Source organism: Coenobita brevimanus, chromosome 64, assembly GCF_032717465.1.
Source record: "Coenobita brevimanus isolate Jiangsu-jjx chromosome 64, ASM3271746v2, whole genome shotgun sequence".
NCBI lineage: Eukaryota > Metazoa > Arthropoda > Malacostraca > Decapoda > Coenobitidae > Coenobita > Coenobita brevimanus.
This window is the reverse complement of record NC_137017.1, coordinates 3,576,622-3,601,444: the sequence shown is the minus strand read 5'-3', so window position 1 is coordinate 3,601,444 and position 24,823 is coordinate 3,576,622. Positions and strand designations below refer to the sequence as shown.

Genomic DNA, 24,823 nt, shown 5'->3' with positions numbered 1-24,823 from the left:
ACAGGCTATGGAAGAAGTAGGCAGCACTACATCAAGTGAGTGGATGATGGTCGCCACCACCTACCACAAAGGTATTTACAACTTCACTATATAGTCCTTACACTTACAAGAAAATATTTACAACTTACACTTACATGAAAATATTTACAAAATGCCATAACTATGTACAGCATTAGGTGAGGCACACAGGCAGAGTGAGGCAGAGGAAGCATGAGGGGGGAGAGCGAGTGAGTGTATGGCCTTGACAGCCTGGAGGATGGTAGGTGAACAGTTACCATACATGCCTGCCAGTTTTTACCCACGAATCTTGAAAAATGCAGTCACAATGAATTTTTTTATTTTAAACCGTTTTAAAACGGCACTGGCACTGGCCGCGGAATTATGTCAGACCGTTTTAAAACAGCACTGGCACGCGGCGGGTTAATCCCAGTACCACCAGACAGCTATATTTTAATCAACTCGAGTTATAAAGGAATTGATTAAGGTTATATCTAAATCCATCTAGTTCAAGTCTAAGCCTTAACCCTTTAAGTCCGGGTCGGGTCTTAAGACGGGTTCTCTTGATGGATTCCGGGTCGGGACTTTTGAGTAAAAGAGCCTCAGGCAACGGGTGGCATCGTTTGATACCCCCAACCTTCCACGTTGCACTCAGAGGGGTCTGGGCTCTGACGTCATATGTAAACAAACCTGCTGGTACAAATGTACCGGGTTTTAGGGTGGATTTTTTTTTTATTTTCGCATTTTATGCTCAAATAATTACCTAAAAATGACTCATAAACCATAAGATAATTTTCTACAAACAAATATATGCCTAAAATCCTTCAAAAATATGCTGTAATAACAGTACATGTGACCGATTTTTTTTTCACGTCTGCAACGCGCGGAGGTTAGGCAGCGCGATTGTGCGTAGCGTGGAGTTATGGGAAGTCTTCACTTTTCGCCCTCAGCACAGTATTCAGATGAGATGGCAGAACCGGACAGCAATTTGCAGAACTCTGAAGTGACTAGTAGACTTGATGAAGAGAGGGAAGTGCATGACATCACCGATTTTGAAGGATTTTCCGACAGTGATACACAAACTCCGTCAACCTCAGGGGTATCAGTGAGTAGTGCTGGCGTGAAACGTAAGTTATCGCCAGGTTTGGAGTACGATAGTGATGACCAGGAGAGTGGTAGTGACAGTGAGGGGATGGCACAGGAGAGTGGTAGTGACAGTGAGGGGATGGCACAGGAGAGTGGTAGTGACAGTGAGGGGATGGCAGACAGTGACAGTGATGGATTTATTCCCGTGAGTGACGAGAGTGATGATGATTCAGACCTAAGTGATGATGATGATGATCCCAGGGTGTGTGACCCTCCCGTAGGCCTGGTGGTATTGGTAGTGCTGGTGGATCTGGGTTTATCTGGGCAAATGGTGATAGATTCATACCAAATTGCTATAGATTTGATGCAACTCACAGTGGAGTGACAAGGGCTGCTGGAGTAGACAAAAACAGTTCTGAAATGGAGTATTTTCTCCTGTTTTTTGATGGTGAAATTCTTGATTATTTGGTACAAGAAACCAATAGATATTATCAGTTCATGAAGGACAAACATCCTTTTTCTCCACACAATAAAATGAAACGTTGGTATGATACCAGTGTACCTGAAATGTACACATTTCTTGCACTCACTCTTCTGATGCCACAAGTAAAGAAGCAAAATGTTCGTGACTACTGGAACCGAGATCCACTGATTCATACCCCAATATTTCCCAAGTACATGCCCAGGGACAGGTACCAGCTACTCATGCGATTTATTCATTTCACAGACAACAACCATCCCAGTACTGATGACCGCCTTTGGAAGGTTCGTCCAGTAATTGAAAAGATAAGGGAGCGTATTCGCTCCTTCTTTGCACCCTATCAGAAACTTGTTATTGATGAAAGTCTCATTCTGTTCCGTGGCAGACTTATATTCAAGCAATACATTCCCTCCAAAAGACACAGATTTGGAATAAAAATTTTTGTTATTTGTGACTGCCTGACTGGCATAGTGTTAGACATTATAGTGTACACTGGCACTGATATTGATGTACCTGCAAGAGATCCCCTAGGATTTTCTGGCTCTGTGGTAAAAAAATTGATGGCACCATTTCTGAACAAGGGACATGTTTTGTATACTGATAATTGGTATACTTCCCCATCCCTGTGTAGTTTCCTTCATGATCATAACACTGGTAGTTGTGGGACAGTCCGGAAGAACAGGAAATATCTTCCAAAGTTTGGAGGACGTAGTGCTCGAGGAACCTGTGAGCTCTACAGAAGTGATCCTCTGCTGTGTGTCAGATGGACAGATAAACGGGAGGTTTGTATGCTGAGCACCTTCCATCGTGGCAACTTGATTCCATCAGGAAAAGTGGACTATAGAACAAAAGAACCAGTCCTCAAACCGGACGTAGTAACTGATTACACAAAAAATATGAGACTTGTTGACAAGTCGGATGCCCAAATAGGTACTGTGGAGTGTATCAGACGTACCGTAAAATGGTACAAGAAGTTATTTTTTCATATGGTTGATTTGTCAATGCTGAATGCCTACCATATGTACAAGGCAGAAACCCAAAAGAAGAAGTCACTGAGGCACTTTGTTCTGGAAGTGGTGAGACAACTGCTCACCAAGTATGGAACACTGAACAAAGACCGTCCTGGACGCCACTCTGAACTAGCTGCTGACAGACTTGTAGCAACGGGATTCGCCAATAGGCACTATCTACAAAAGCTGCCTTCAACACATACCCGAAAGACTGGACAGCGATCATGTCATGTCTGCCTTCATTCTGTGAGAAAGCCGCGGAAGAACAACCGAGTGAGCACATGGTGTAAAGAATGTGGTGTCGCACTATGTTTTGAGTGTTGGCGTGACTACCACACACTTGCAAAGTTCTAGCCAAACAGAAGTAATGGATAACAAGAAGAAAAGTTTTGTTGAATGAGAGGAAATAAGTTCTGTTCTGATTAGTGGAAGCACAGGTAAAAGTTCAGAAGTTGAAATTAGTTTTTGAATATGGAAACAAGTTATGTTTTGAAAATAATTGTACACAGAAGCAAGAAATAAGTTTTTCTAATAAGAAAAGAATGTTCTGTTCAAACTATAAGAAGAAGAAAAGTTTTGTTGAATGAGAGGAAATAAGTTCTGTTCTAATTACTGGTAGCATTAGTAAAGTTCAGAAGTTGAAATTACAATTTTTTGAATATGGAAACAAGTTCTGTTTTGAAAATAATTGTACACAGAAGCAAGAAATAAGTTTTTCTAATAAGGAAAGAATGTTCTGTTCAAACTATAAGAAGAAGAAGAAAAGTTTTGTTGAATGAGAGGAAATAAGTTCTGTTATAATTACTGGTAGCATAAGTAAAGTTCAGAAGTTGAAATTACAATTTTTTGAATATGGAAACAAGTTCTGTTTTGAAAATAATTGTACACAGAAGCAAGAAATAAGTTTTTCTAATAAGGAAAGAATGTTCTGTTCAAGCTATAAGTGAAAACACCAGATAGAAAAAAGTTGTTTGTTTACTTTCTGCGGCATCCTCATGGATTACCCATACTGCATTCATCAGCTTCATCAGCTGTAATTTCAGTAATGGGTAGGTAAAATATATTTATTTTATTATTTTTATTGATATTTCATCATTATCCATCATCCCAAACACATAAATCATAAAAATATGACATGTCAAATTTCCCGAAACTTTTGCCTCCCGGGGCATGTCTGCGGATTCTGAATTGCCTCACAGAGGGGTTAATATTGCTGCTTGGATTTAGCAAGAATATATTTTAAAATTGCCAGTGTACAGCGAAAATTCGCTGGTATGGATCTTTCAGGTTTACTTTATTAGTGACCCCAAAGCTTTAAATTCAACTGAGTATTCTGGTCATTTGTAAATAGTTCCATTGCTATCTGTGATGTTGCATTGCCAGTTACCTTGATTTACAGTATCAGTTGTGGTGGTAGGTAGGGGCACCGATATTCCACTCACCTGATGTAGTGCTGCCTACATCTTCTTTCATGTCTGTTATTCCTTTCCCTTGTCTGTCCTCCCCCCCTCCCCCCCCCCCTTTTTTTTTTTTTTTTTTTTTTTTTTTTTTTTTAATTGATCTTCTTTCCACTTCAGGTTGCACTACACAGAGTGACAAGCCATGGTTTCCTGTAACTCAGGAAACCATTTTCAGTGCTGGGTGGTAACCATATACTGTCAAATATTAGGGTGACATGGAGCCTACTGTAGGGTCCCTTCTAACTGGGTGAAGAGACAAAAATGTTGCATCCACCCAGGAACGAAACATCCACATTGATCCATGTGCCTTGCTGTGGTGAAGTCCTGTATGCTATATGGGGATGGCCCAGCAGTTGCAGTTGATTGCCATCAGTTGATGGGTCTGCTTGATCACATAGACTGGGGTAGCACAACAGCAACAACGGTTATCAGTTGTGATATTTTAGAACTCTCCAGTAATGAGTACTGCCTGTAGCCATGGCTAGGGAGTTGCCATGGATTAAGGTATTGATGATGATAATGATTTCACAACAGACTAGTATTGTCATTACTGAAGTTCAAACTCTTGACTAAACGGAGGTACAAATAGATTTTATAACTGTATCGTCTGAAAGCACAGAAATAATAGAAGAGAAGGAGATTGGATACAGAGTACCATTGTAATGCTTCTTTGTGGAGTGCTGTTATCTCACATGGAGGGTGGAGGTTGTGGGTTACTTTCTGGATTTATTTTTCCATTGATCTTTTTGAGAGTGCACATTGTCATTGTTTACTTGTGCAACTCATTATTGTTAGTTTCTCATCTGTTCTGTCTTTGGTTACCATTCTCACATCTTTTTGTCACTGGTTACTATTACAACCTTTTCTTGTCAATGATTACATACAGAGCCCATTTGTTATTGGATGTTTTGTGCAGTCATTGTAACTGATTACTTTTGGAAGCCAATCCTTTTGTGAGCTTATTCCATTGTGCTGTATAAGAGAATATTAGTCTGTGTAATTTCAGTCTAGTATTGGTTAGGCCCTATTTTATTTGTTCTTGTTTTCCATATAAATTGTATTTTGCTTGGTAAACTTGACCACCTTTATTAAAAGTGATTTTGGTGTTCTGATGTTAGGTGAGGTCTAAAGCTGGATTTTTTTTCTCTCCTGATCATCCTGACCACCATGTAAAACTTGTTTATAAGTATTTCCTCAGGTATCTCTCTCTTACTCCTGTCAATGAAAAATAAGTTTCATTTTCATCATGTTATACTATATCAAAATAAGTTAGTGACACCCATTAACAGTACTGTGCATGTGAGTGCTGTACCATTCACCCATGGTCTTGTGTTTTTCCAGTAGTTGTCATAAATTACAAGTGATTAGGTCAGTATCAAGACATACTGTTTTGGGAATGGGAGCATTGCAAATGATATATGGCGTACAAAATTGTTACTGGTGGTTGCGGTTAGAACTTATCTGATTATTTGAGGTCCTTTTTCAGATCACAGTTAAGTTTATTGCTAAACTGTGCTACATTGCACTTGGTGTCTGCTGTTATTTGCTGCATTTGTTGTTTGCATTCTTGATTAAGACAAATGTGTGTTTAGCAGTTATATTCAGTGCCAACTTTCCTGGGAGTACATTACTGTATTATATTTATAAGTTGTCATGATTTATGATATATTAAGGAGATGTCATCAATTTATTCACTTCAGGTAATGACGTCAAAGTGCCTTCTGAGGTGGTGGTTCTGAATGCAATAGTACTTCCATACAAAGAGCTCTCCTCTAGCACCAAAAACGAGATAATCCTTTGAGTTATGTTAGTGTTTTGTGCTGCCTCAGGAGTTCTGTGTTCTTGTGTGTATAGCAAGATATCCAAGTGTAACATTAATAATTTCTTCTGTGCATTTTAGTGATTTCTAACCTTGTAATCTGTTTCGTTTGCATGCTTAATTATCATGGGCATTTTTCTTCCTTCTTATTTGACACTTGTCACAAGTTATTGCACTTCCTCTCTATTAACATAACACTGAACTGACTAACTCTTATTCCTTTTTAAGACATTTTTTATATTAGCTGCTGGAACCTGTAATGTAATTGGCAGGTATTACTTATATAAGTTTGTGTGTACGACTCCGTCATTTATATTTGTACCATGCTGTTAACGTTTGACACTGGCTGTAGTTTGGACTGTAGTGCAGACCAGCAGACTTATATATATATTTGTTTTTAAAGGCTCCAACATGCTTGCATGTGTCGGCCTTGGCCACATAATGGCGGCTCTCCATGCTGCTCGATCTCTGGCAGCTTCCCTATTCATTCCCTCATCCCTGAGGTCTCACTCAGTGACCTCATCCCAAGTCTTTTTCAGTCTACCTCTCGCATCCCAACCCCTAATGTTAACACTTCTCACTTTCTGCACCCAATTATCATCCCCCGTCCTCTCCACATGCCCAAACCATCTCAATCTACTTCTCATCACAACACCAGGACACTCCAGTCCCATCCTACCTCTCAACTTATCCATTGTAAACCTAGCTCCCCCAGGCTTCACACTTAGGGACACACTGTACATCCACCTAATTATTATCATTTCTGTATGTTTGAGCTAACGAATATCCTCTTCTTTTGCTGCCCAGGTCTCACTGCCATACAGCATTACACTCCTAATGCATGCTGCTTACGAAGATCTCTTAGCACACGCACACACACACATGTAGATAGATAGATGACAAAGGATCAAGCTGACTGGATTAATACCCCTTTTTAACTTGACACTTGTCAGATTGACTCTGTGAGATAGGAGAATGTGAAGCTACATGTGAAATAACTTCATACCTATCAGGATTCCAGGAGCTTGAATGAGAATGTGATCCATTCATCTGGGCAAGCAACACACCCACACGCATGCACGCACGCACAAAAAAAAAAAAGAAAAAAAAAAAAAGAAGTTGAGTAAAGTAGACAAAGGAAAAACAAATGGTCCTGATGAAACTTCAGGTTGGGCACTACATGAATGTTCAGAAGAGTTAAGCATACCAGTATCTTTAATCCATCCATACATCCATCATCCAATCCTACATTGCCCCATGAGGAGCGTAGGAACCTGGGTCTAGGCAGTTGGTCCTGACATTTAAGATGAGAGTGACCAGCCTCACTCATTCCTGAGTGACATTACATGAGCAATCAACCCCAACCACCCCTTGGATATGAACCTTCACCTGCTCCATCCGACTGGAGTGCAATAATTACCCAATAAACCACCAGGCGCCAAAATTTGGTTATATGGTTACCACCCAGCGTAGTACATGGTGTCCTGGTGTACAGGAAACCATTTGCCTTGTCACTTAGTGTAAAGTCACTCACAGGCAGTAGGAAGAGGAAAGAATGAAAGAAAGACAGAAGAGAGAGTGTAAAGTTACTCGTAGGCAGAAGGACAAGGAAGGAAAGAATATTCAAGGAAACGTCAAGGTAAATTACCTGATATCTGGAAGAAAGCAAACATTGTTCCTCCATTCAAGAAAGGAAATTACAGTATCCATTTAACTACGAGCCAGTATCCCCGACCAATGTTGTGACTAAGATACAAGAAAAGCTGACAAGAAAAATTTGGGTAAACCATCTGGAAAAATACAGCATGATAACAGAAAGACAGTTCGGTTTTAGAAAGGGAGAATCTTGTGTTACTAATCTATTAAGCTACTATGACTGAGTTGTGGAAACACTACAGAAAAGAAAAGGATGGGTATATGGTATTTATTTAGATTTCAAGAAAACATTCACCAGAGTATCGCACAAAAGTTTTCATGGAAACTGTACCATCAAGGAGGAATGCAAGGTAATATGTACTGGTGGATGCAAGAGTCTCTCAGAAAAAGGGAAATGAGAACAGTATTAAGGGGAAACTACTCATCATGGAGAGAAGTGACCAGTGGAGTTCCACAAGGCCCAGTGCTGGTTCCGGTTTTGTTTTTAGTATATATAAATGACACTGACAGCAACATTGGAAATGGACGCTATCTTAATATAGTTGCTGATGATGCAAAAATACAAGGAAGAATTACAAACACAGACTCTTGCAAAGAGCTACAAGAAGAATCAAATATGCTTCGTGATTCGAGCAGTAGGTGGTAAATTGAATTCAGTGTGGACAAATGCCATATAATTAAGTTTGGTAAAAGTGGGAAAAGACCAGACTGGGATTTAGGAAGTACAACCCTACACATATTAGAAAAGGAGAAGGGCCTAGGAGTGATTATCATCAATAACAGATTATCTCCAGCTGACCTCATCAGTGAATTATCATTAACAGACTGCCTCTGGCTGACCTCATCAGTGAAAAGGTACGGAACATGTATACACTGCTTGCTAATACGAGAATTGCATTCACATATAAATGAAGACATGCTGAGAAAGATAATAACATCATTCATCAGGCCAACCCAGGAGTATGCATTAGTAGTGAGGAATCCACATCTCAAAAGATACATAGATAAGATTGAAAAATTACAAAGGGCAGCTACAAGATGAGTACCAAGCTTAACCCTTAGGATACGCAATTCAATCGACCGAACTTCCCTGAAAACCTGTACGGTATATGGAGCTGATTTTTCAGCTCTTACAGAAGTAAAAAGTTTTATGCCCAAGGTTTAGAGCTTGAATTTACACACCTTATGCCACAAACCAGAGCATTCTAGACCAACTGGTTACCGAGCTATAGCCTGTCAAAGATCATCAAAAATTGACACTGGCAACCCTTGCATATGGGGAGAGAGAGAAAAAAAATGCACCAACATTAGTTTTGGTAATATAGAATGAAAGATTGAAAGAGCTTGATTTTACACACCAGAAAATGTATGTATCATTCTCATATGTCAAATGTTTACCACATAGCCACAGCAAGAAAGTAGCTAGAGGTGGAGGGAGTATGAAGGGGTGGAGGGAGGAAGGTGGGGGGAGAATGAGGGAGGAAGGTGGAGGGAGGGTGATGGGAGGAGTGTGGGATGGAATAATCAGCTTTATAGGGTTGATAGGATGAGCTGTGAGTCCAGTCACAAGTGAGGGAGGGGGAGAGGGAACAAAAGGTTTGGGGTAGAGGTAGGTGGCGAGAGGGCAGTGGAGGAAATGAATAATGTGATGACGCAATGGGTCAAAGAAGAGACATGGTTTCGAGGTGAGGACACACCAGCAAGGTTAGATTTCCTGTTTACCAAAGAACCCGATGTTATAGAATCATTGAAATATCTCTGTCCATTAGGAAAAAGTGATCATGTGGTCATTGAGTTCCAGATGATAATAGGGAACGTCGAGCCAAGAGACAAGCTTCATAGACAGGGAAGATACAACTTTGGGAAAGCAAATTTTACAGGATTGAGAAACTTTTTTGAAAATGCAGATTGGAGAAAATTTAGAGAAACAAGAGAGATATAGAGGAAGTGGGATATCTTTCTAGACCTCTATAATTTGGGAGTGGAAAAATTTGTACCAAGAGTAAGAGGAAAAGAAAACAGGAAAAAGGAGTGGTTTAAATAGACGGTGTATGATAGCAAAAAAAGAGAGAGATAAGGCATGGAACAATTGGAGAAAGAGAGGTAACAACAGAACAAAGGAAGAATATAAAAGAACTGGCAATGAATACACAAGAATACGTAGAGAAGAAAGGAATTTCGAAAAAGGTATAATAGACAAATGTAAGGATGAACCCAAACTGTTTTATAGATTTGTTAATGGCAAACTGAAACAAAAGGAAGGAATCATCAAACTGAAAGTAAAAGGAGAGGTTTATAAAGATGCAGCAATGCAAGCTGAAATAATGAACAAATGTTTCCAATCGGTTTTCACTAATGAAAAAGAGTTTGTGGAAGGGGAGGGAGTGATTAGAAATGTACCAGTGATAAATGATATAAAAGTGGAGGTACAAGAAGTGTATAAATTACTGGAAACTCAAGATGTAAGGAAAGCCCCAGGACCTGATGGAATTTCTAATTGGGTACTGACGGAATGCAGAGAACAACTGGCGGATAAAATTCACAGTTTAATCGTGTGTTCTCTGGAAGAGGGGAAAGTGCCACAAGAATGGAAGAGGGCAAATGTGGTACCAATTTATAAGGGAGGAAACAGGGAAGAACCCCTGAATTATAGACCAGTGTCTCTAACCAGCATGGTCGCAAAATTGTGTGAGAGAATCCTGAAAGACAGATGGATAAAATATCTAGAAGAGATGAATATTTTGGCTGAATGTCAGTTTGGATTCAGAAGTGGAAGGTCATGTGTTCCTAACTTGTTGAGCTTTTACTCTAGAGCGATTGACGTGGTACAGGAGAGAGATGGTTGGGTGGATTGTATGTACTTAGAGAAGGCCTTTGACAAGGTACCTCATAAGAGACTAATGTGGAAACTAGAATATATAGGAGGACTGAAGGGGAAACTTCTGGAATGGATGAGAGACTTTTTGAGAGACAGACAAATGAGGACAGTAATAAAGGATAGGATATCTGGATGGAGGGAAGTAACAAGTGGAGTCCCTCAAGGCTCGGTGTTGGCGCCAGTAATGTTCCTGATTTACGTAAATGATATGGTAGATGGAGTGAACAGTTATGCAAGTCTGTTTGCTGATGATGTAAAGATCTTGAGGAAGGTAGAGGTTGAGGAGGATTGTAAAATGCTGCAGGAGGATTTGGATAGGATACACGATTGGAGCCCGACGTGGGAAATGAAATTTAATGTAAAGAAATGTAAAATATTGGAAATGGGTAAAAGTACCAGGAGGCCATCACTGAATTATTTGTTGGGTAATGAATTAATCACAAAAATGAGAGAAGAGAAAGATTTTGGAGTGCTGGTCCAAGATAGTTTGTCACCTGAAAAGCACATTAACAAGATAGTTGGAGAGACTTATAAACTCTTGACTAACATAAGAGTAGCATTTCATTATATGGATGAGGAGATGATGAAAAAATTGATAGTGGCCATGATCCGCCCCAGGTTAGAATATGCAGCAGTAGTGTGGTCCCCACACAAAAAGAAAGATATAAACAAGATTGAGAGAATACAAAGAACAGCAACCAAGATGGTCCCCAGTCTGGCAGACCTGTCATACAGAGAGAGGCTGGAAAAGCTGGATTTGCCTTCCTTAGAGGAAAGAAGAAAGAGGGGAGACATGATTGCAGTGTTCAGGACCTTGGTGGGAGTAGACAAAATTGACAAAGAAGATCTGTTTTTATGGGATAAGAGAGCAACAAGAGGACACGGAATGAAATTGAAAAAGTCATGCTGCTTGAAGGATATCAAGAAATGTAGCTTTTCTTCCAGAAGTATAGACTTATGGAATAGCCTGGACAAAGAGATCATCCAGTCTAAAAACAGAAACGAGTTTAAAGCTAAATTTGACTTATTGAGAAACAGCGACGGAAACCCACGAGCATAGCACATTCTGTTTATATCACAACTGGGTATATTAGGTAAAAACATAAATATTTGGAACGACTTAGACGAAGAGGTGATGCATGAGAAAAACATTCGTGTGTGTAAAGGTAGACTTGATAAATGTGGATTTGGAGACAGGACAACATAAGCATTGCTCAATTCCTGTATACTACAGATAGGTAAATACACACACACAAAACCAGTCTAAGGTAAGGAAGGAGGTCTGGATGATACATACAGTACAGTACAGTGTGTGTGTATATATATATATATATATATATATATATATATACAAACACATGGAATGAAATTGAAAAAGTCAAGCTGCTTGAAGGATATCAAGAAATATAGCTTTCCTTACAGAAGTATAGACTTATGGAATAGCCTGGACAAAGAGATCGTCCAGTCTAAAAACTTAAACGAGTTTAAAGTTAAATTCGACTTATTGAGAAACAGCGACGGAAACCCACAAGCATAGTACATTCCGTGTATATCACAATTAGGTATATTCTTAAATATTTGGAAGGACTTAGACAAAGAGGTGGTGCATGAGAAAAACATTCATGTGTGTAAAGGTAGACTTGATAAATGTGGATATGGAGACAGGACAACACGAGCATTGCTCAATTCCTGTATACTACAAATAGGTAAATACAAATACTGTAGGTAAATACACAGAGGAAAAGGGAGTGGTTTAATCTGCACCGTCCCGGCGACATGAATTAACGCGGCAACATTGCAAGGTCCCTAATTTGCACAATTTTCAATTTTTGCTAGTGATTTCACGAGTGATTTTTGGCATGTATACATGGGACACCTTCCTCTATTCATCTACAAGATGCCAAGCAGGAACAATGCCTTACACCGCATAATCTCTCCCTCCTCCCCTGCACGCCATTGTCTCGGGAATTCACCTGCTACCAGTGACCTGGCCAATAAAGACATTCAGGGCCAGAGTGATTTCCCAATCAATGACAATGTGGAGGACAATGTTTACATAGCATTAGAGGAATAAACAGTCAGAAATGATGATCAGGTAATGTGGGAAAAAAAAGGTAATGAATGGTGATGAGTTAGTGAGTGAAACAATGCTTATAATGCCTATATTACTGTTTGAAAACCAATAGACTCTTGTACTACATATAAATTCATACCAAGTAAATAAATAAATACTGTTTATGAGTGGATAAAATAGTTACCCTCCCATAGAACTCATTTTCTTTGGTGCCAGCCTGTTAGAAAACCCAGTCAGGTAAGGAAGTACACGTACCTAAATCGCGTATTTTAAACCTCAGGTGAGCGATTTCTCTGTGAATTTTCGATGTTTCTCGCCAAAAGCGGATGTTTGGGCAAAAAAAAAAAAAAAGGTCCAAAAACGTCGGGATGGGGCGGGTTAATAGAAAGTGTATGATACCAAAAAAAAAAAAAAAGAGAGAGACACGGAGTGGAACAATTAGAGAAAGAGAGGTAACAACAGAACAAAGGAAGAATATAAAAGAACTAGAAATGAATACACAAGAACACGCATAGAAGAAGAAAGGAATTTTGAAAAAGGTATAATAGTCAAATGTAAGGATGAACCCAAACTGTTTTTTAGATTTGTTAATGGCAAACTGAAACAAAAGGAAGGATTCACCAAACTGAAAGTAGAAGGAGAGGTCTATAAGATGCTGCAGTGCAAGCAGAAATAATGAACAAATGTTTCCAATCAGTTTTCACTAATGAAACGGAGTTTGTGGAAGGGGAGGGAGTGACTAGAAATGTAGTGATAAAAGATATAAAAGTGGAAATACAGGAAGTGTATAAATTACTGGAAACTCAAGATGTAAGGAAAGCCCCAGGACCTGATGGAATCTCTAATTGGGTACAGAAGGAATGCAGAGAACAACTGGCGGATAAGATTCACAGTTTAATTGTGTGTTCTCTGGAAGAGGGGAAAGTGCCTCAAGAATGGAAGAGGGCAAATGTGGTACCAATTTATAAGAGAGGAAACAGGGAAGAACCCGTGAATTATAGACCAGTGTCCCTAACCAGCATGGTCGCAAAATTGTGCGAAAGAATTCTGAAAGATAGATGGATAAAATATCTGGAAGAGATGAATATTTTGTCTGATAGTCAGTTTGGATTTAGAAGTGGAAGGTCACGTGTTTCCAACTTGTTGAGTTTTTACTCAAGAGCGACTGACGTGCTACAGGAAAGAGATGGTTGGGTGGATTGTGTGTATTTAGATTTGGAGAAGGCCTTCGACAAGGTACCCCATAAGAGACTAATGTGGAAACTAGAGCATATAGGAGGACTGAAGGGGAACGTCCTGGAATGGATGAGAGACTTTTTGAGAGAGAGACAAATGAGGACAGTAATAAAGGATAGGATGTCTGGATGGAGGGAAGTAACAAGTGGAGTCCCACAGGGCTCGGTGTTGGTGCCAGTAATGTTCCTGATTTACGTAAATGGATGAATAGTTATGCAAGTCTGTTTGCTGATGATGCAAAGATCTTGAGGAAGGTAGAGGTTGAGGAGAATTGTAAAATGCTGCAGGAGGATCTGGATAGGATATACGAATGGAGCCGGATGTGGGAAATGAAATCCAGTGCAAAGAAATGTAAAATATTGGAAATGGGTAAAAGTACCAAGAGACCATCATTGAATTATTTGATGGGTAATGAACCAATCACAAAAGCGAGAGAAGAGAAAGATTTGGGAGTGCTGATCCAGGACAATTTGTCACCAGAAAAACACATTAACAAGACAGTTAGAGAGATGTATAAACTCCTGACTAATATAAGAGTAGCTTTTCATTATATGGATGAGGAGATGATGAAAAAATTGATAGTGGCCATGATTCACCCCAGGTTAGAATATGCAGCAGTAGTGTGGTCCCCACACAAAAAGAAAAAATATAAACAAGATTGCGAGAATACAAAGAACAGCAACCAAAATGATCCCCAGTCTGGCAGATCTGTCATACAGAGAGAGGCTGGAAAAGCTGGATTTGCCTTCCTTAGAAAAAAGGAGAAAGAGAGGCGATATGATTGCAGTGTTCAGGACCATGATGGAAGTAGATAAAATTGACAAAGAAGATCTGTCTTTATGGGATAAGAGAGTAACAAAAGGACACGGAACGAAACTGAAGACCCCAAGCTGCCTGAAGGATATCAAGAAATATAGTTTTCCTTATAGATGTATAGATCTGTGGAATAGCCTGGACAAAGAGATCGTCCAGTCTAAAAACTGAAACGAGTTTAAAGCTAAATTTGACGTATTGAGAAACGGAGACAGGACTCCACAAGCGTAGCTCATTTCCTGTATATCACAATTGGGTAAATACAATTAGGTAAATACACACAAACATGGTTGACTCTCAGTTATCTGGCATAATTCAGCCAACCCCCGCGGCAGATATTGCATAGTACCCTCCTTTCAGCTATCCATTCAGTTTCGAGGTGGATAATGTGTTACTGTCCATCTCTACCCTTGAGCCTAAAAACTTTCCTACAATATTACCCTTGAGCAAACTATTAAAATTAAGCATCAAATACAATAATGATGATGATAAAATACAGTACAGTCTTGATTTAGTATACTGTATATAGTACAGTAATAAAGTCTATCTATCTATCTATAGCCCGACGCCCTAATCCCGCAAAGGGTGGCCGCAGACAAAACGCCTCCAAGTCACTCTGTCACCCACCATTTGACTCCCCTCCCCCCAACTCACCCCCCCCTCCCTCATATACCTCTCAACTCCATCCCTCCACCTCATCCTCGGTCTACCCCTCCCTCTCCCTCCCTCCACCTCACCTACATACACCCTCTTAGTCAGTCTTTCATTCTCCATCCTCTCCACATGTCCAAACCACCTCAGTGTATTTCTCCTAATCTTTTCAACCACATCCACATCTACCCCACAACGTTCCTTCACTTCTTCATTCGTCAACCTGTCCCTCCATGTCACTCCACATGCTCCTCTCAAGTAACTCATTTCCACTGCTCTCACTCTTGACTTGTTCCCCTCTTGCAAGGTCCACGCCTCGCTTCCATACGTCAGGGTAGGGATCACAATACCATCATGCAGTGACTTCTTAACTTCCATACTCACCTCCCTATTTCTCATCACTGCTTTCAGTGTGCCAACAACCTTCCTTCCCTGCTGTACCCTTTCACGTACTTCATCCCCCAAAGTTCCATCCTTACTCATCACACTACCCAAGTACTTGAATGCACTCACATTCTCCATATCCTCACCATCCAACCTCACTGCACACTCTGTGACTTCATTCCTCTCAAACACCATAACTTTACTTTTGTTTACATTAACTTTCAGCTTCCTCCTCCTACACACTGTCCCAAATTCATTCACCAAACCTTGCAACTCCCATTCATCTTCACTCAACAATACTGTATCATCAGCAAACAGCAACACCGGAAGCTTCCAAATCTCACCCTCATTCATTAGGGCCACCCCGACATCCACTGCCCTACCTTGTACCTCCTTTACGACCCCATCCATATATATATTAAACAGCCATGGAGACATTACACACCCCTGTTTCAGTCCCACATTGAGATCAAAGAACTCACTCAGCTCTCCATCCACTCGCACCGTAGCCCTAGCTCCCTCGTACATACTCTTCACAGCACTCAACAATTTCCCCTCCACTCCATATATTCTTAATACCTTCCACATACCTTTCCTATCTATTCTGTCATAAGCTTTCTCCAAGTCCATGAAGGCAGCGTACACTTTCCTTCCCTTCTCTAGATACTTCTCCACTAAACATCTTAGAACAAATATCTGATCTACACACCCTTTTCCCTTCCTAAATCCCCCTTGTTCTTCTCCAACTAGCTCCTCTGTCATATGCCTCACCCTGTCAATGAGTATTCTACCAGTAATAAAGTATATAACATAATCATACTGTACTCACCTAGTGTTGGCATTGATGGTGGGTATATATGCACAGGGATGTCCTCGCTATACAGTAAAACCTCAATATAATGGACTTCAGTAGACCGGAATTCGCTTTTATCAGAATCGAGGAGCTACCAGACTAAATTCCTATATATCGGAAGAAGTGATAAAGCCAGAAGCAGTCTGGACTGCCTGACCACTTCAGCTATGTTCACCACAATAAGGTAAATAAAAGACATGTGTATCAGTGTATAGTACAGTATTATTTTATATAGTATACTGTTCGATTACTGTAGTGAAGGTATAGTACAGTACAATACTGCAGTGGTAGTGAAAACAGTTTAACCCAAGGCATCCCGATGATGTATGGATACGTTGCCACATTTTGTCACGGTGACACCTGACAATGTATCCATACGTTTTGCAATTGCGAGGTCCGTCATTTGCACATTTTTCAAGTTTCACGGGTTATTTTTGGTAGGCATATGTGGGAGTCCTTCCTCTACCCAACGCCAGGTGGGGTTAATGCATGGCCCCACTTGACCCCTCCTCCATCCCCGCATGCCATTTTCTCGGCAACTCACCTGTTAGCAGTGACCTGGCCAGTATAGACATGTCGCACCACGGTCTCTCCAGTGATGAAATTCAAGGCAAAAGTGATTCCCGAGGTGGAGGACAAAGGAAGAAAGAAGCCAGAGAAAGAAACAAGCGGAAGTGATGAGGCGGTAACATCGTACAGGAAGGTGCCATATGTTGATGTTTTTGGTGAGTGAACAATGCTTATATCGCCTATATTATTGTGTGAAAACCAATATACTGTACTCTTATACTACATATAAATTCGTACCAAATAAATAAATATTTACATATAATGAGTGGTTTGGAATAGTTACCCCTCCCAAGAGAACGTCTTCTCTGGAGCCTGGCCTGAGAGAACACGGTACCAAGGTGGGGTTACTGTTACCTGTATTTGGTATTTCTAAACTCAACTGAGCACTTTCTCTCTGAATTTTTGATGTCTCTCATAAAAAGGGGGGGGTTTCAGGGGGGGGGGGAAATCTGCTGGGATTGGGGGGGGGGGGGGTCAGTGGTGGAAAATCTGCCGGGATGCGGGGGATTAAAAACTGTTGGTATGATCCGGACTAATGTCTGTTAAATTGGAAAAAGTCCGGGATAGCAGGGGGAAGTCCGGATGTTGCTTTTATCGGAATGGTTTGGCCCCCAATTAGTCTGTTATAGTGAGATCTAACTGTACATTAGTGAGAGCACTGGGGCACAGAGCACTGAGGGGGCCACAAGGGTAGTCACAGCACTACAGCAATGAGTGAGGCATGGGTATGGGAGACCACAGACTAAGTCACAGCACTAGGGTTTAGCACCCTCGTGGGTCACAAGAACAGAGCGCACAGATACGTCCTTATTGTACAGCATCCACGGGAGAGACTGAGAGAATGACGGTAGGCTCGGCACGCTGGGTGGGCCTCTCCCACAATGCATTGTGACTGGGTGGCATGTTGCAGGGTCTGTCTGTGTACTGATTGGGTCCCGTGTCTGAGCCAGAGGGCCAATTGCTTCCCATTTCTGGATATTGTATAACTTCCCTGGATGTTGCTTTAATGGAGCTGAGCTAAAAGTGCCAGATATTTTGTTTGGGCAGATATTTTGACAACAGATAATTGAGAGTTTACCGTACTCATGAAACATCATAACTATTTCCTTCCTTATATCGTAGCAGCCGTGGCTCAGTGGGTTAGAGCGCTCCGCTCTGACCAAAGGGTCGGAGGATCGAATCCACCCAAGGGTCATTGGTAGACATCAGGAAGGGCATCCGGTCATAAAATGCTACACGCTCCAGTCCAAAAGTCCTCTACACAGAGGCAACGCCTTAGCCCTTCGGGGATACCTGGCATAAAACAAATTATTATTATTTTTATTTTTTATTATTCCTTCCTTATATCAAAGCCTGCCACTACAGCTTTCCTGGTTATTCCTTCCCTCATCATCACATGTGGCTTTATAAATTATTACAGGTGACACACACTTGTATTAAGCAGGTGGATAAATTTGAATTAAATACTGTATTTAACTACACTACAGACTAATGAAACAAACTGAATCAGAGCCTTGGTATTTCAAATTGGGGAGATGGCAGTCAAGTTATAGAGAATTGATCTGCTAACAGGAAGGATATGAGATTGACCCAAAGTTGGGGCAGGAAACAGGGATTTTTAAACAGTTTGAACTGATCTTCGAAAAGACCCATTGAGTTGTCATAAAACACCTCAATAATACCATCACACCAGTCCAAAATGTGATTGCCACAACATGTGTTAAGTGTTAATATTGAGTATTAACACCCAAGAGGTGACATGATAAGGTATATGGTGCCATCTGATGCATGTAGAGGGATAGTTGGGCCTTTGATGCATGGACTCAGTAGTCTGTGGCCACAGTCAGATGCAAAAAAATAGTAGAAGAAAAATATTGCAGAGTGGCACTGGCTGAAAGTAAATACTGTACTTAATGGTAACATTATTAACTCACTCGCTCTTATGATGCACTCTGTGGAGTGTAAATTTGTCTGGTATTAGCTTGTATAAACTGACAAGATGAGGGTATATGGGACCATGAAAGGGTCATTGTAATACCACCTACCCTCATTGCTTTGGTCTTTAGTTCCTACACCTTATAAGAAGTAGTCCCTGTCAGAGACTACCTTCAGTGGCACACAAATCTATGTAGCAGCTTGTGCCAGTATGCAACACCCCCGTCATTACCTGACAAAGACACAGAACACACAATCTCCACACAATATTATCAAACCCTTTTCAACAGTACTGTATCCCACCCCCAGACTTTCCAGTATCAGCAATGAGAAAACACATTCATTTCACTTAGAGTAATACAGCACCTTGATCAGAGCACAGTATTACAAGATCCCCCTCTTGATATTCACCCATTAGAAGTGTCCTTAAGTGGAGATGATTGAGTTCATATAACTAAGCTTATAACAAGACATCACCCAGCCCTCCTCAGCTACCAGCTTAAGAGGTGGGTTGGATGGAATCACAGCTGACACATGCCTAGCTTGTAGAATAGGCCCACACAACGTAGCACACATAATGGAGCACTGCACAAACCACTCCAAGATGCATACACAACATCAGTGGGTTAGGGTACCTGGGACAACCCCACAGTGCAGTTGCTTACATGAACTCAGCATGTCTGCATAGTTAGATGGACTGGGGTTGAACAGCAACAACAAGAACTACAAGTACAGTACAGTACATATTACAGAACTGGCTGTTATCATATGATCAGTATACTGTGTAGTTACAGTATTTGCAATGTCCTAGGGTTGTCCCTTAAGTAATATTTCAGTTATTGGGTAACCCTGTTATATTTAGCACTACTGGTTCAAATTTTTTACTCCCTTTTCCAGTTAACAACATTATTTTTCTTGAAAGATAACTTGGAGTTAAGATTTATAATTAATATTAATATTTTTTGTGCTGTAAAGTGCATAAAATACTGGCATTGTTGGGCATATATAAATGTAATTGCAGCATAGCGTAGTAAGATTTTAATGTCACATTACCTGAAGTGTCTTTCATCAGTACGGTATATTCATTTACACTGGTTTATAGCAGAGGTAATCAGGGATCCCAGAACCCATGTCATAAATATTTCAGTTAACAATATGGTGGTGCAGAAGTTGGCTTAGTTGTTAGAGCCAGAAGTGGCTGGAAGTAGTTTAGAGAGCTGTTACACCTTTTGACAGTGATGGGATAGTCTTTGTATGTGGAAAAAACACAGACACACACACAAACACACACACACACACACTGTTTCAAGTGTTTTGCTGTATGGTAAGGCAGTAAAAAAAATAAGATCTTCACAGATTTGAGCATGCTGATGTGTTGAGATAGGTGTGTAGTGTCTGGGCATTGAGAGTGTTAGTGGGATGATGTGCATGGGTAGGCTGGGGTGGCATAGACATAAGGAGAGAATGTGTTAGAGTAACTGGTGAAATGCTGCTCCTGAATATGGAAGGCACAGCCACTGTTGGCAGATCAGAGACAATATGAGATAAAGTTCTTGAGATGGGACCTGTGGGTCAGAGGCCTTATCATAATGCTTCATGAAACTATGCAGCATAGAAGGCATCCATCAGATGACAGAAAGATGCACCCTGCAAGTATGGAATATTACATTGCAAAATGTACATACAGTACTCATATGTAAGAACCTCAGCTCCCTGTTCTTTATTTTCTTTGAAGTTTTGATTTATGCTACTCCAGCTTGGCTTAGACCTTAAGTTCTACCTTTATCTATGCATTCACTCTAACTTTTGTCCTTTTCTTAGGTTGTAATGTGAATGTGCCAGCCGAAGTAATTGTCTTGAACTCTATTGTGCTGCCCTACAAGGACCTGCCCCACAGCTACAAGAATGAGATCATCCTCTGAAATATGAAGACAATGGGACCTTGTGCTTAATGACACATTCTTTAGGGTTTAATTCACACAGCCTCCAACATTTGTGTGGTATGGTAAGCAAGAGATGCCAGAAAGCATAATGTTGCATATGTAGTAGTTAATAACTTCACCATCATCATCATCATCATCATCATCATCATCCAGACCTCCTTTCCCACCCTAGGGCAGGGTGAGGAGTAGCAACGTCCAGACAGCCCAAGTTTGCCCACTCCAATGGACCATGCTTCCATTCACTCTTATTCAAGCCCCCGGAATCCTGGCTTTATCTGATAGGCCAAAAACTTTCACCACATTCTGTACCTTCAAATAAAGGTATCCAATAGTGTTAATAACTTATGGGGAAAAAATACGGTACCCTAAACATGCTTCCTGAGTTTTCTCTTGCATAATTTTCATCCCCCATGCACTAGTTTTTACTACCATATAAGTACTATTTTAAACAGAATGAAGTGCTACTATTGGTAAATAACTGGCTTTTGCATAGCCAGAGGGGCTTTTTCACTTGTAGTGATTTACTGTTGTAGGCACTTTAAAAAGTGGCTTCAAATCACTTATGAAACCCCACATGTATTAGTGGTGTTGATGGGAGGAATCACCCCAGATTTGGAGAGTTAAGGAATGGGTGCTTTACTTTTCTCCAATTCCTATGGCTCATTAGGCATAATGACCTTCTCCTGAAGTTGCTGATGTCTTATGTGCTCTTTGAAAAGGGCACTTAATACTGGGTCCCTGCACCTTGGGTTATGGGCACAGCTGATGTTCTTGCTTCATCGCTGTCAGAAGATGAAGTTAGTAGTGCCACTGTTATTTTTGTTTTATGCCAATTTTACTGTTGTGTAGGTTCACTTGGTGCAACATAGAGTAAAGGGGCAAAGCTTCATCAAGCAGGGCCTGGTAAGTTGCTTATCTCCAAGTCTCTCTTCACTTACATAAGAAATGGCTTTCTTGCTGTGCAAAAAGTTGTATATCACTGAATAGGGAGGCTGCAAGATTGAGTAGCATGGAAAGCTGCCATTAAATGACCAAGGCTGATGTATGCAAGCATGTTGGAGCCTTTACAAACAAAACAAAAAACGATATGAACTTTGTGTCGTTTTTGTTGTGGTCCCAGGCTCATGTGGATGCGAACTCAATGGACCACAGGTTGAAGTTGCCCATTACGCTTCCATCTTTTGAAGGCACCTTTGGAAAAGTGCTCAAGACAGATGTCAGTAGAACTTAACAAGGAGTCCCAGTCCATCCATCCATCATCCTATCCTGTTCCACCCCATGAGGAGCGTAGGAGGCCGGGGCTAGGCAAGTTGGTCTTGACATTTAAGATGAGAGTGACCAGCCTCACTCATGCCTGAGTGGCATTATGTGAGCAATAAACCCCAACCATCCCTTGGATACAACCTACACAGGCTCAGTCCGATTGGAGCACCTTAATTACCCACTAAACCACCAGGTGCCATAATTTATTTATATGTTTACCACTTAGCATAGTAAATGGTTTCCTAGTGTACAGGAAACCATTTGGCCTATCACTTAGTGTAGAGTCACCCATAGGCAGAAGGAAGAGGAAAGAATGTAGGAAAGAAACACAGAGGAGAGAGTGTAAAGTCACCCATAAGCATAAGGAAGAGGAAAGAAAGAAGGAAAGCAAAACAGAAGAGGAAGGACGGAAGACAGGAAAGGAGTACCAATATGTCATGTAATTAGGTAGAGACAAGTGGTGTTTATGTCTCCAGTAAGCTGACTGTGGCAGGACAGACGGACAGCATAATGTGCAAGAGTTTGCATTTCAGTAACTTGTGAAGTTATGTTCTTTAGTATGTTTTATGAACTACGGTGAACTCCAACTGATACCTCTACATTCTCAGGAACAGTGGAATATACTCTCATTCTTTTGCATACAGGGCTGCCCAGTGTAAGGTGGTAACTTATGGGATATACTTGAACAACCAAATGAGCTTATACATGCAGCATAGTCGGTAGTACAGCACAACATATGAATGAATGGACATTGGTTGTAACTCCTAAATAACACGTAGCAAAGAGTTAATGGTGTACAGAATCAAGGTACATATAATGGTTTGATTTGGCATCTGGTTTAGTGGTTATAAATACCCAGTTAGACTGACAGTCTTGCATAGGTTCAGTCCCCAAGAGGTGACTGGAGTTTTTTTGATAATGTAATGCCACCTAAAGAAGTATGCTGGGTGTTGGAAGTAGGCTAGTCAGTCAGTCTTTACATTTAACAGTAGCCTTGCCATGAACTCCTGCACCTGAAAGGGGTGTAATATGTTCCTGCGGGTAACAACACTGGCCATGACATGGGGGACAGTGGCCATCTTGCTGCAGGTAGGCTAAGTGTGAATGCAAGCAGAGCACAGAAGTAACAGTGGTTGATACTGAACCCATAACCTCCAAAGGCACCCAGAATGGGGGCTTGGGAAGGGCAGTGGTTGACTGTAGTGGTGAGATGTAGCGATTCTCAAGGGTCCCATGAAAGTGAAGGTGAGAAGGACAGAGGACTCATAACTAGGCAGGATTATGCAGTGCCTGGAGATTTTAGGCACATCACAACCTCTTCTTGGAATGGAATGCCAGACATTAATAGATGAGTGATCACATTATAACTCTACATACATATATTGAAGGTAGAACTAATATAAATAGCAGTGTTCAGACCAGAAGACATGCAAATTTTAACCCAGGATTGCAGTCATATGGCTAGTTTGGCAGCCATCACAAAATGACTTCATTGTCATGGAAATACTGTAGTATGACACACCTGCCCATGAGATATTTGTGCTCAGATACACCCAAGTTAAAGTTACTGTGGTTGGAAATTTCCCAGCTGGTGGAAAACTAGTAGATACACAAATGGGACTCACGCCAGTCAAAACCCGAGTGAGTTGCCAGTTAGTTTAACAAGCTATGAGTGTGATTTACTGTTATCAATAATTTATTTAATATTTGCCTCTCTTCCCATAGCCATGGTCAGCCATGCATCAAAAACCAATTTTTCTAGACACATTTGAGCCTTTCTTGGTTGCTAAAACCATGGTACTGGATCAGCAAGTTCACAAATGTCATTCACAGTAGCTACTGTTCAGTGGGGTGACCTGGAACCCACTGTGGCATCCCTGTTAATTGGGTGGAGACATACAAATTCAGCATCCACCCTGGAACCTAACTTTCACACTGATTCCCACACCATGCTGTGGCAAAGCACTGTTAGCTGCATGGGAACATCAGTTCACTGCATAGATGGCCCCTGCGGGTGTGTTAGATTACGTGCAGTTGATGGGTCTACCCGATCTGACAGACTGGGGTAGCACAACAACAAAAACAACTGTTCCTTTGTTTCTGGGCTTTACCTTGAGGGTGGGGATGAGAGATAACAGATAGCTTTATGTCACAAAAATTGTGTGATGCTACTCTGAGAAACTTCCTGGTATGTTGTTAAAAATCTCGCTTATGTGAGGTAAGTCGCATCCCTTGGGTTAACTGGATTATGAACAGAATGAAATCGCATATACTAGGTCACCGTCTTCCAGGCTTGCTGGCAAAATGACCCTACTGGCCAGGTATGCCCCATTTTAAGAATAATGTCAGTCTGAGACACCATGATTAGAAGGATAAGAAACATCATGAACTGTGCTTTTGTGGCCAACAAGGGTAATTCATGACACTCTACCTAATTAAGGATGTGGGAGAGTGAAACTATAATTGCAGAATGTTGTTTGGTTAACTTATTACCTGTGCACTGTTGTAATGGTCATGCCTGGGTATCTAGGTAATAGTAAAACAAGCCAGATGGGATACAGATGCACATATGAAGCAGAATAGTAGTAAACATGGGAACTTGAATAATGTGAGCATCATGGCAACTTGAATAGTGACTGCAGGCTGTCAGTATGTGATGCTTACAGTGGTGGCTACAAATAAAATTTTTGCTAGCCAGGTAGAATAACGTCAGG

General features: G+C 40.8%; 1 protein-coding gene across 2 annotated transcripts in view; it reads left to right on the top strand.

The window, feature by feature from the left end:
* Positions 1-20,961, top strand: part of Gmppa (GDP-mannose pyrophosphorylase A) — a 49,681-nt gene extending 28,720 nt beyond the window's left edge. For both annotated transcript variants that reach the window (XM_080276143.1, XM_080276142.1), the window contains one exon: positions 20,725-20,961. In XM_080276143.1, the coding sequence (XP_080132269.1) occupies positions 20,725-20,825 (101 nt within the window). In that variant the 3' untranslated portion in view covers positions 20,826-20,961. The remainder of the gene's footprint in view (positions 1-20,724) is intronic.
* Positions 20,962-24,823: the final 3,862 nt, after the last annotated feature.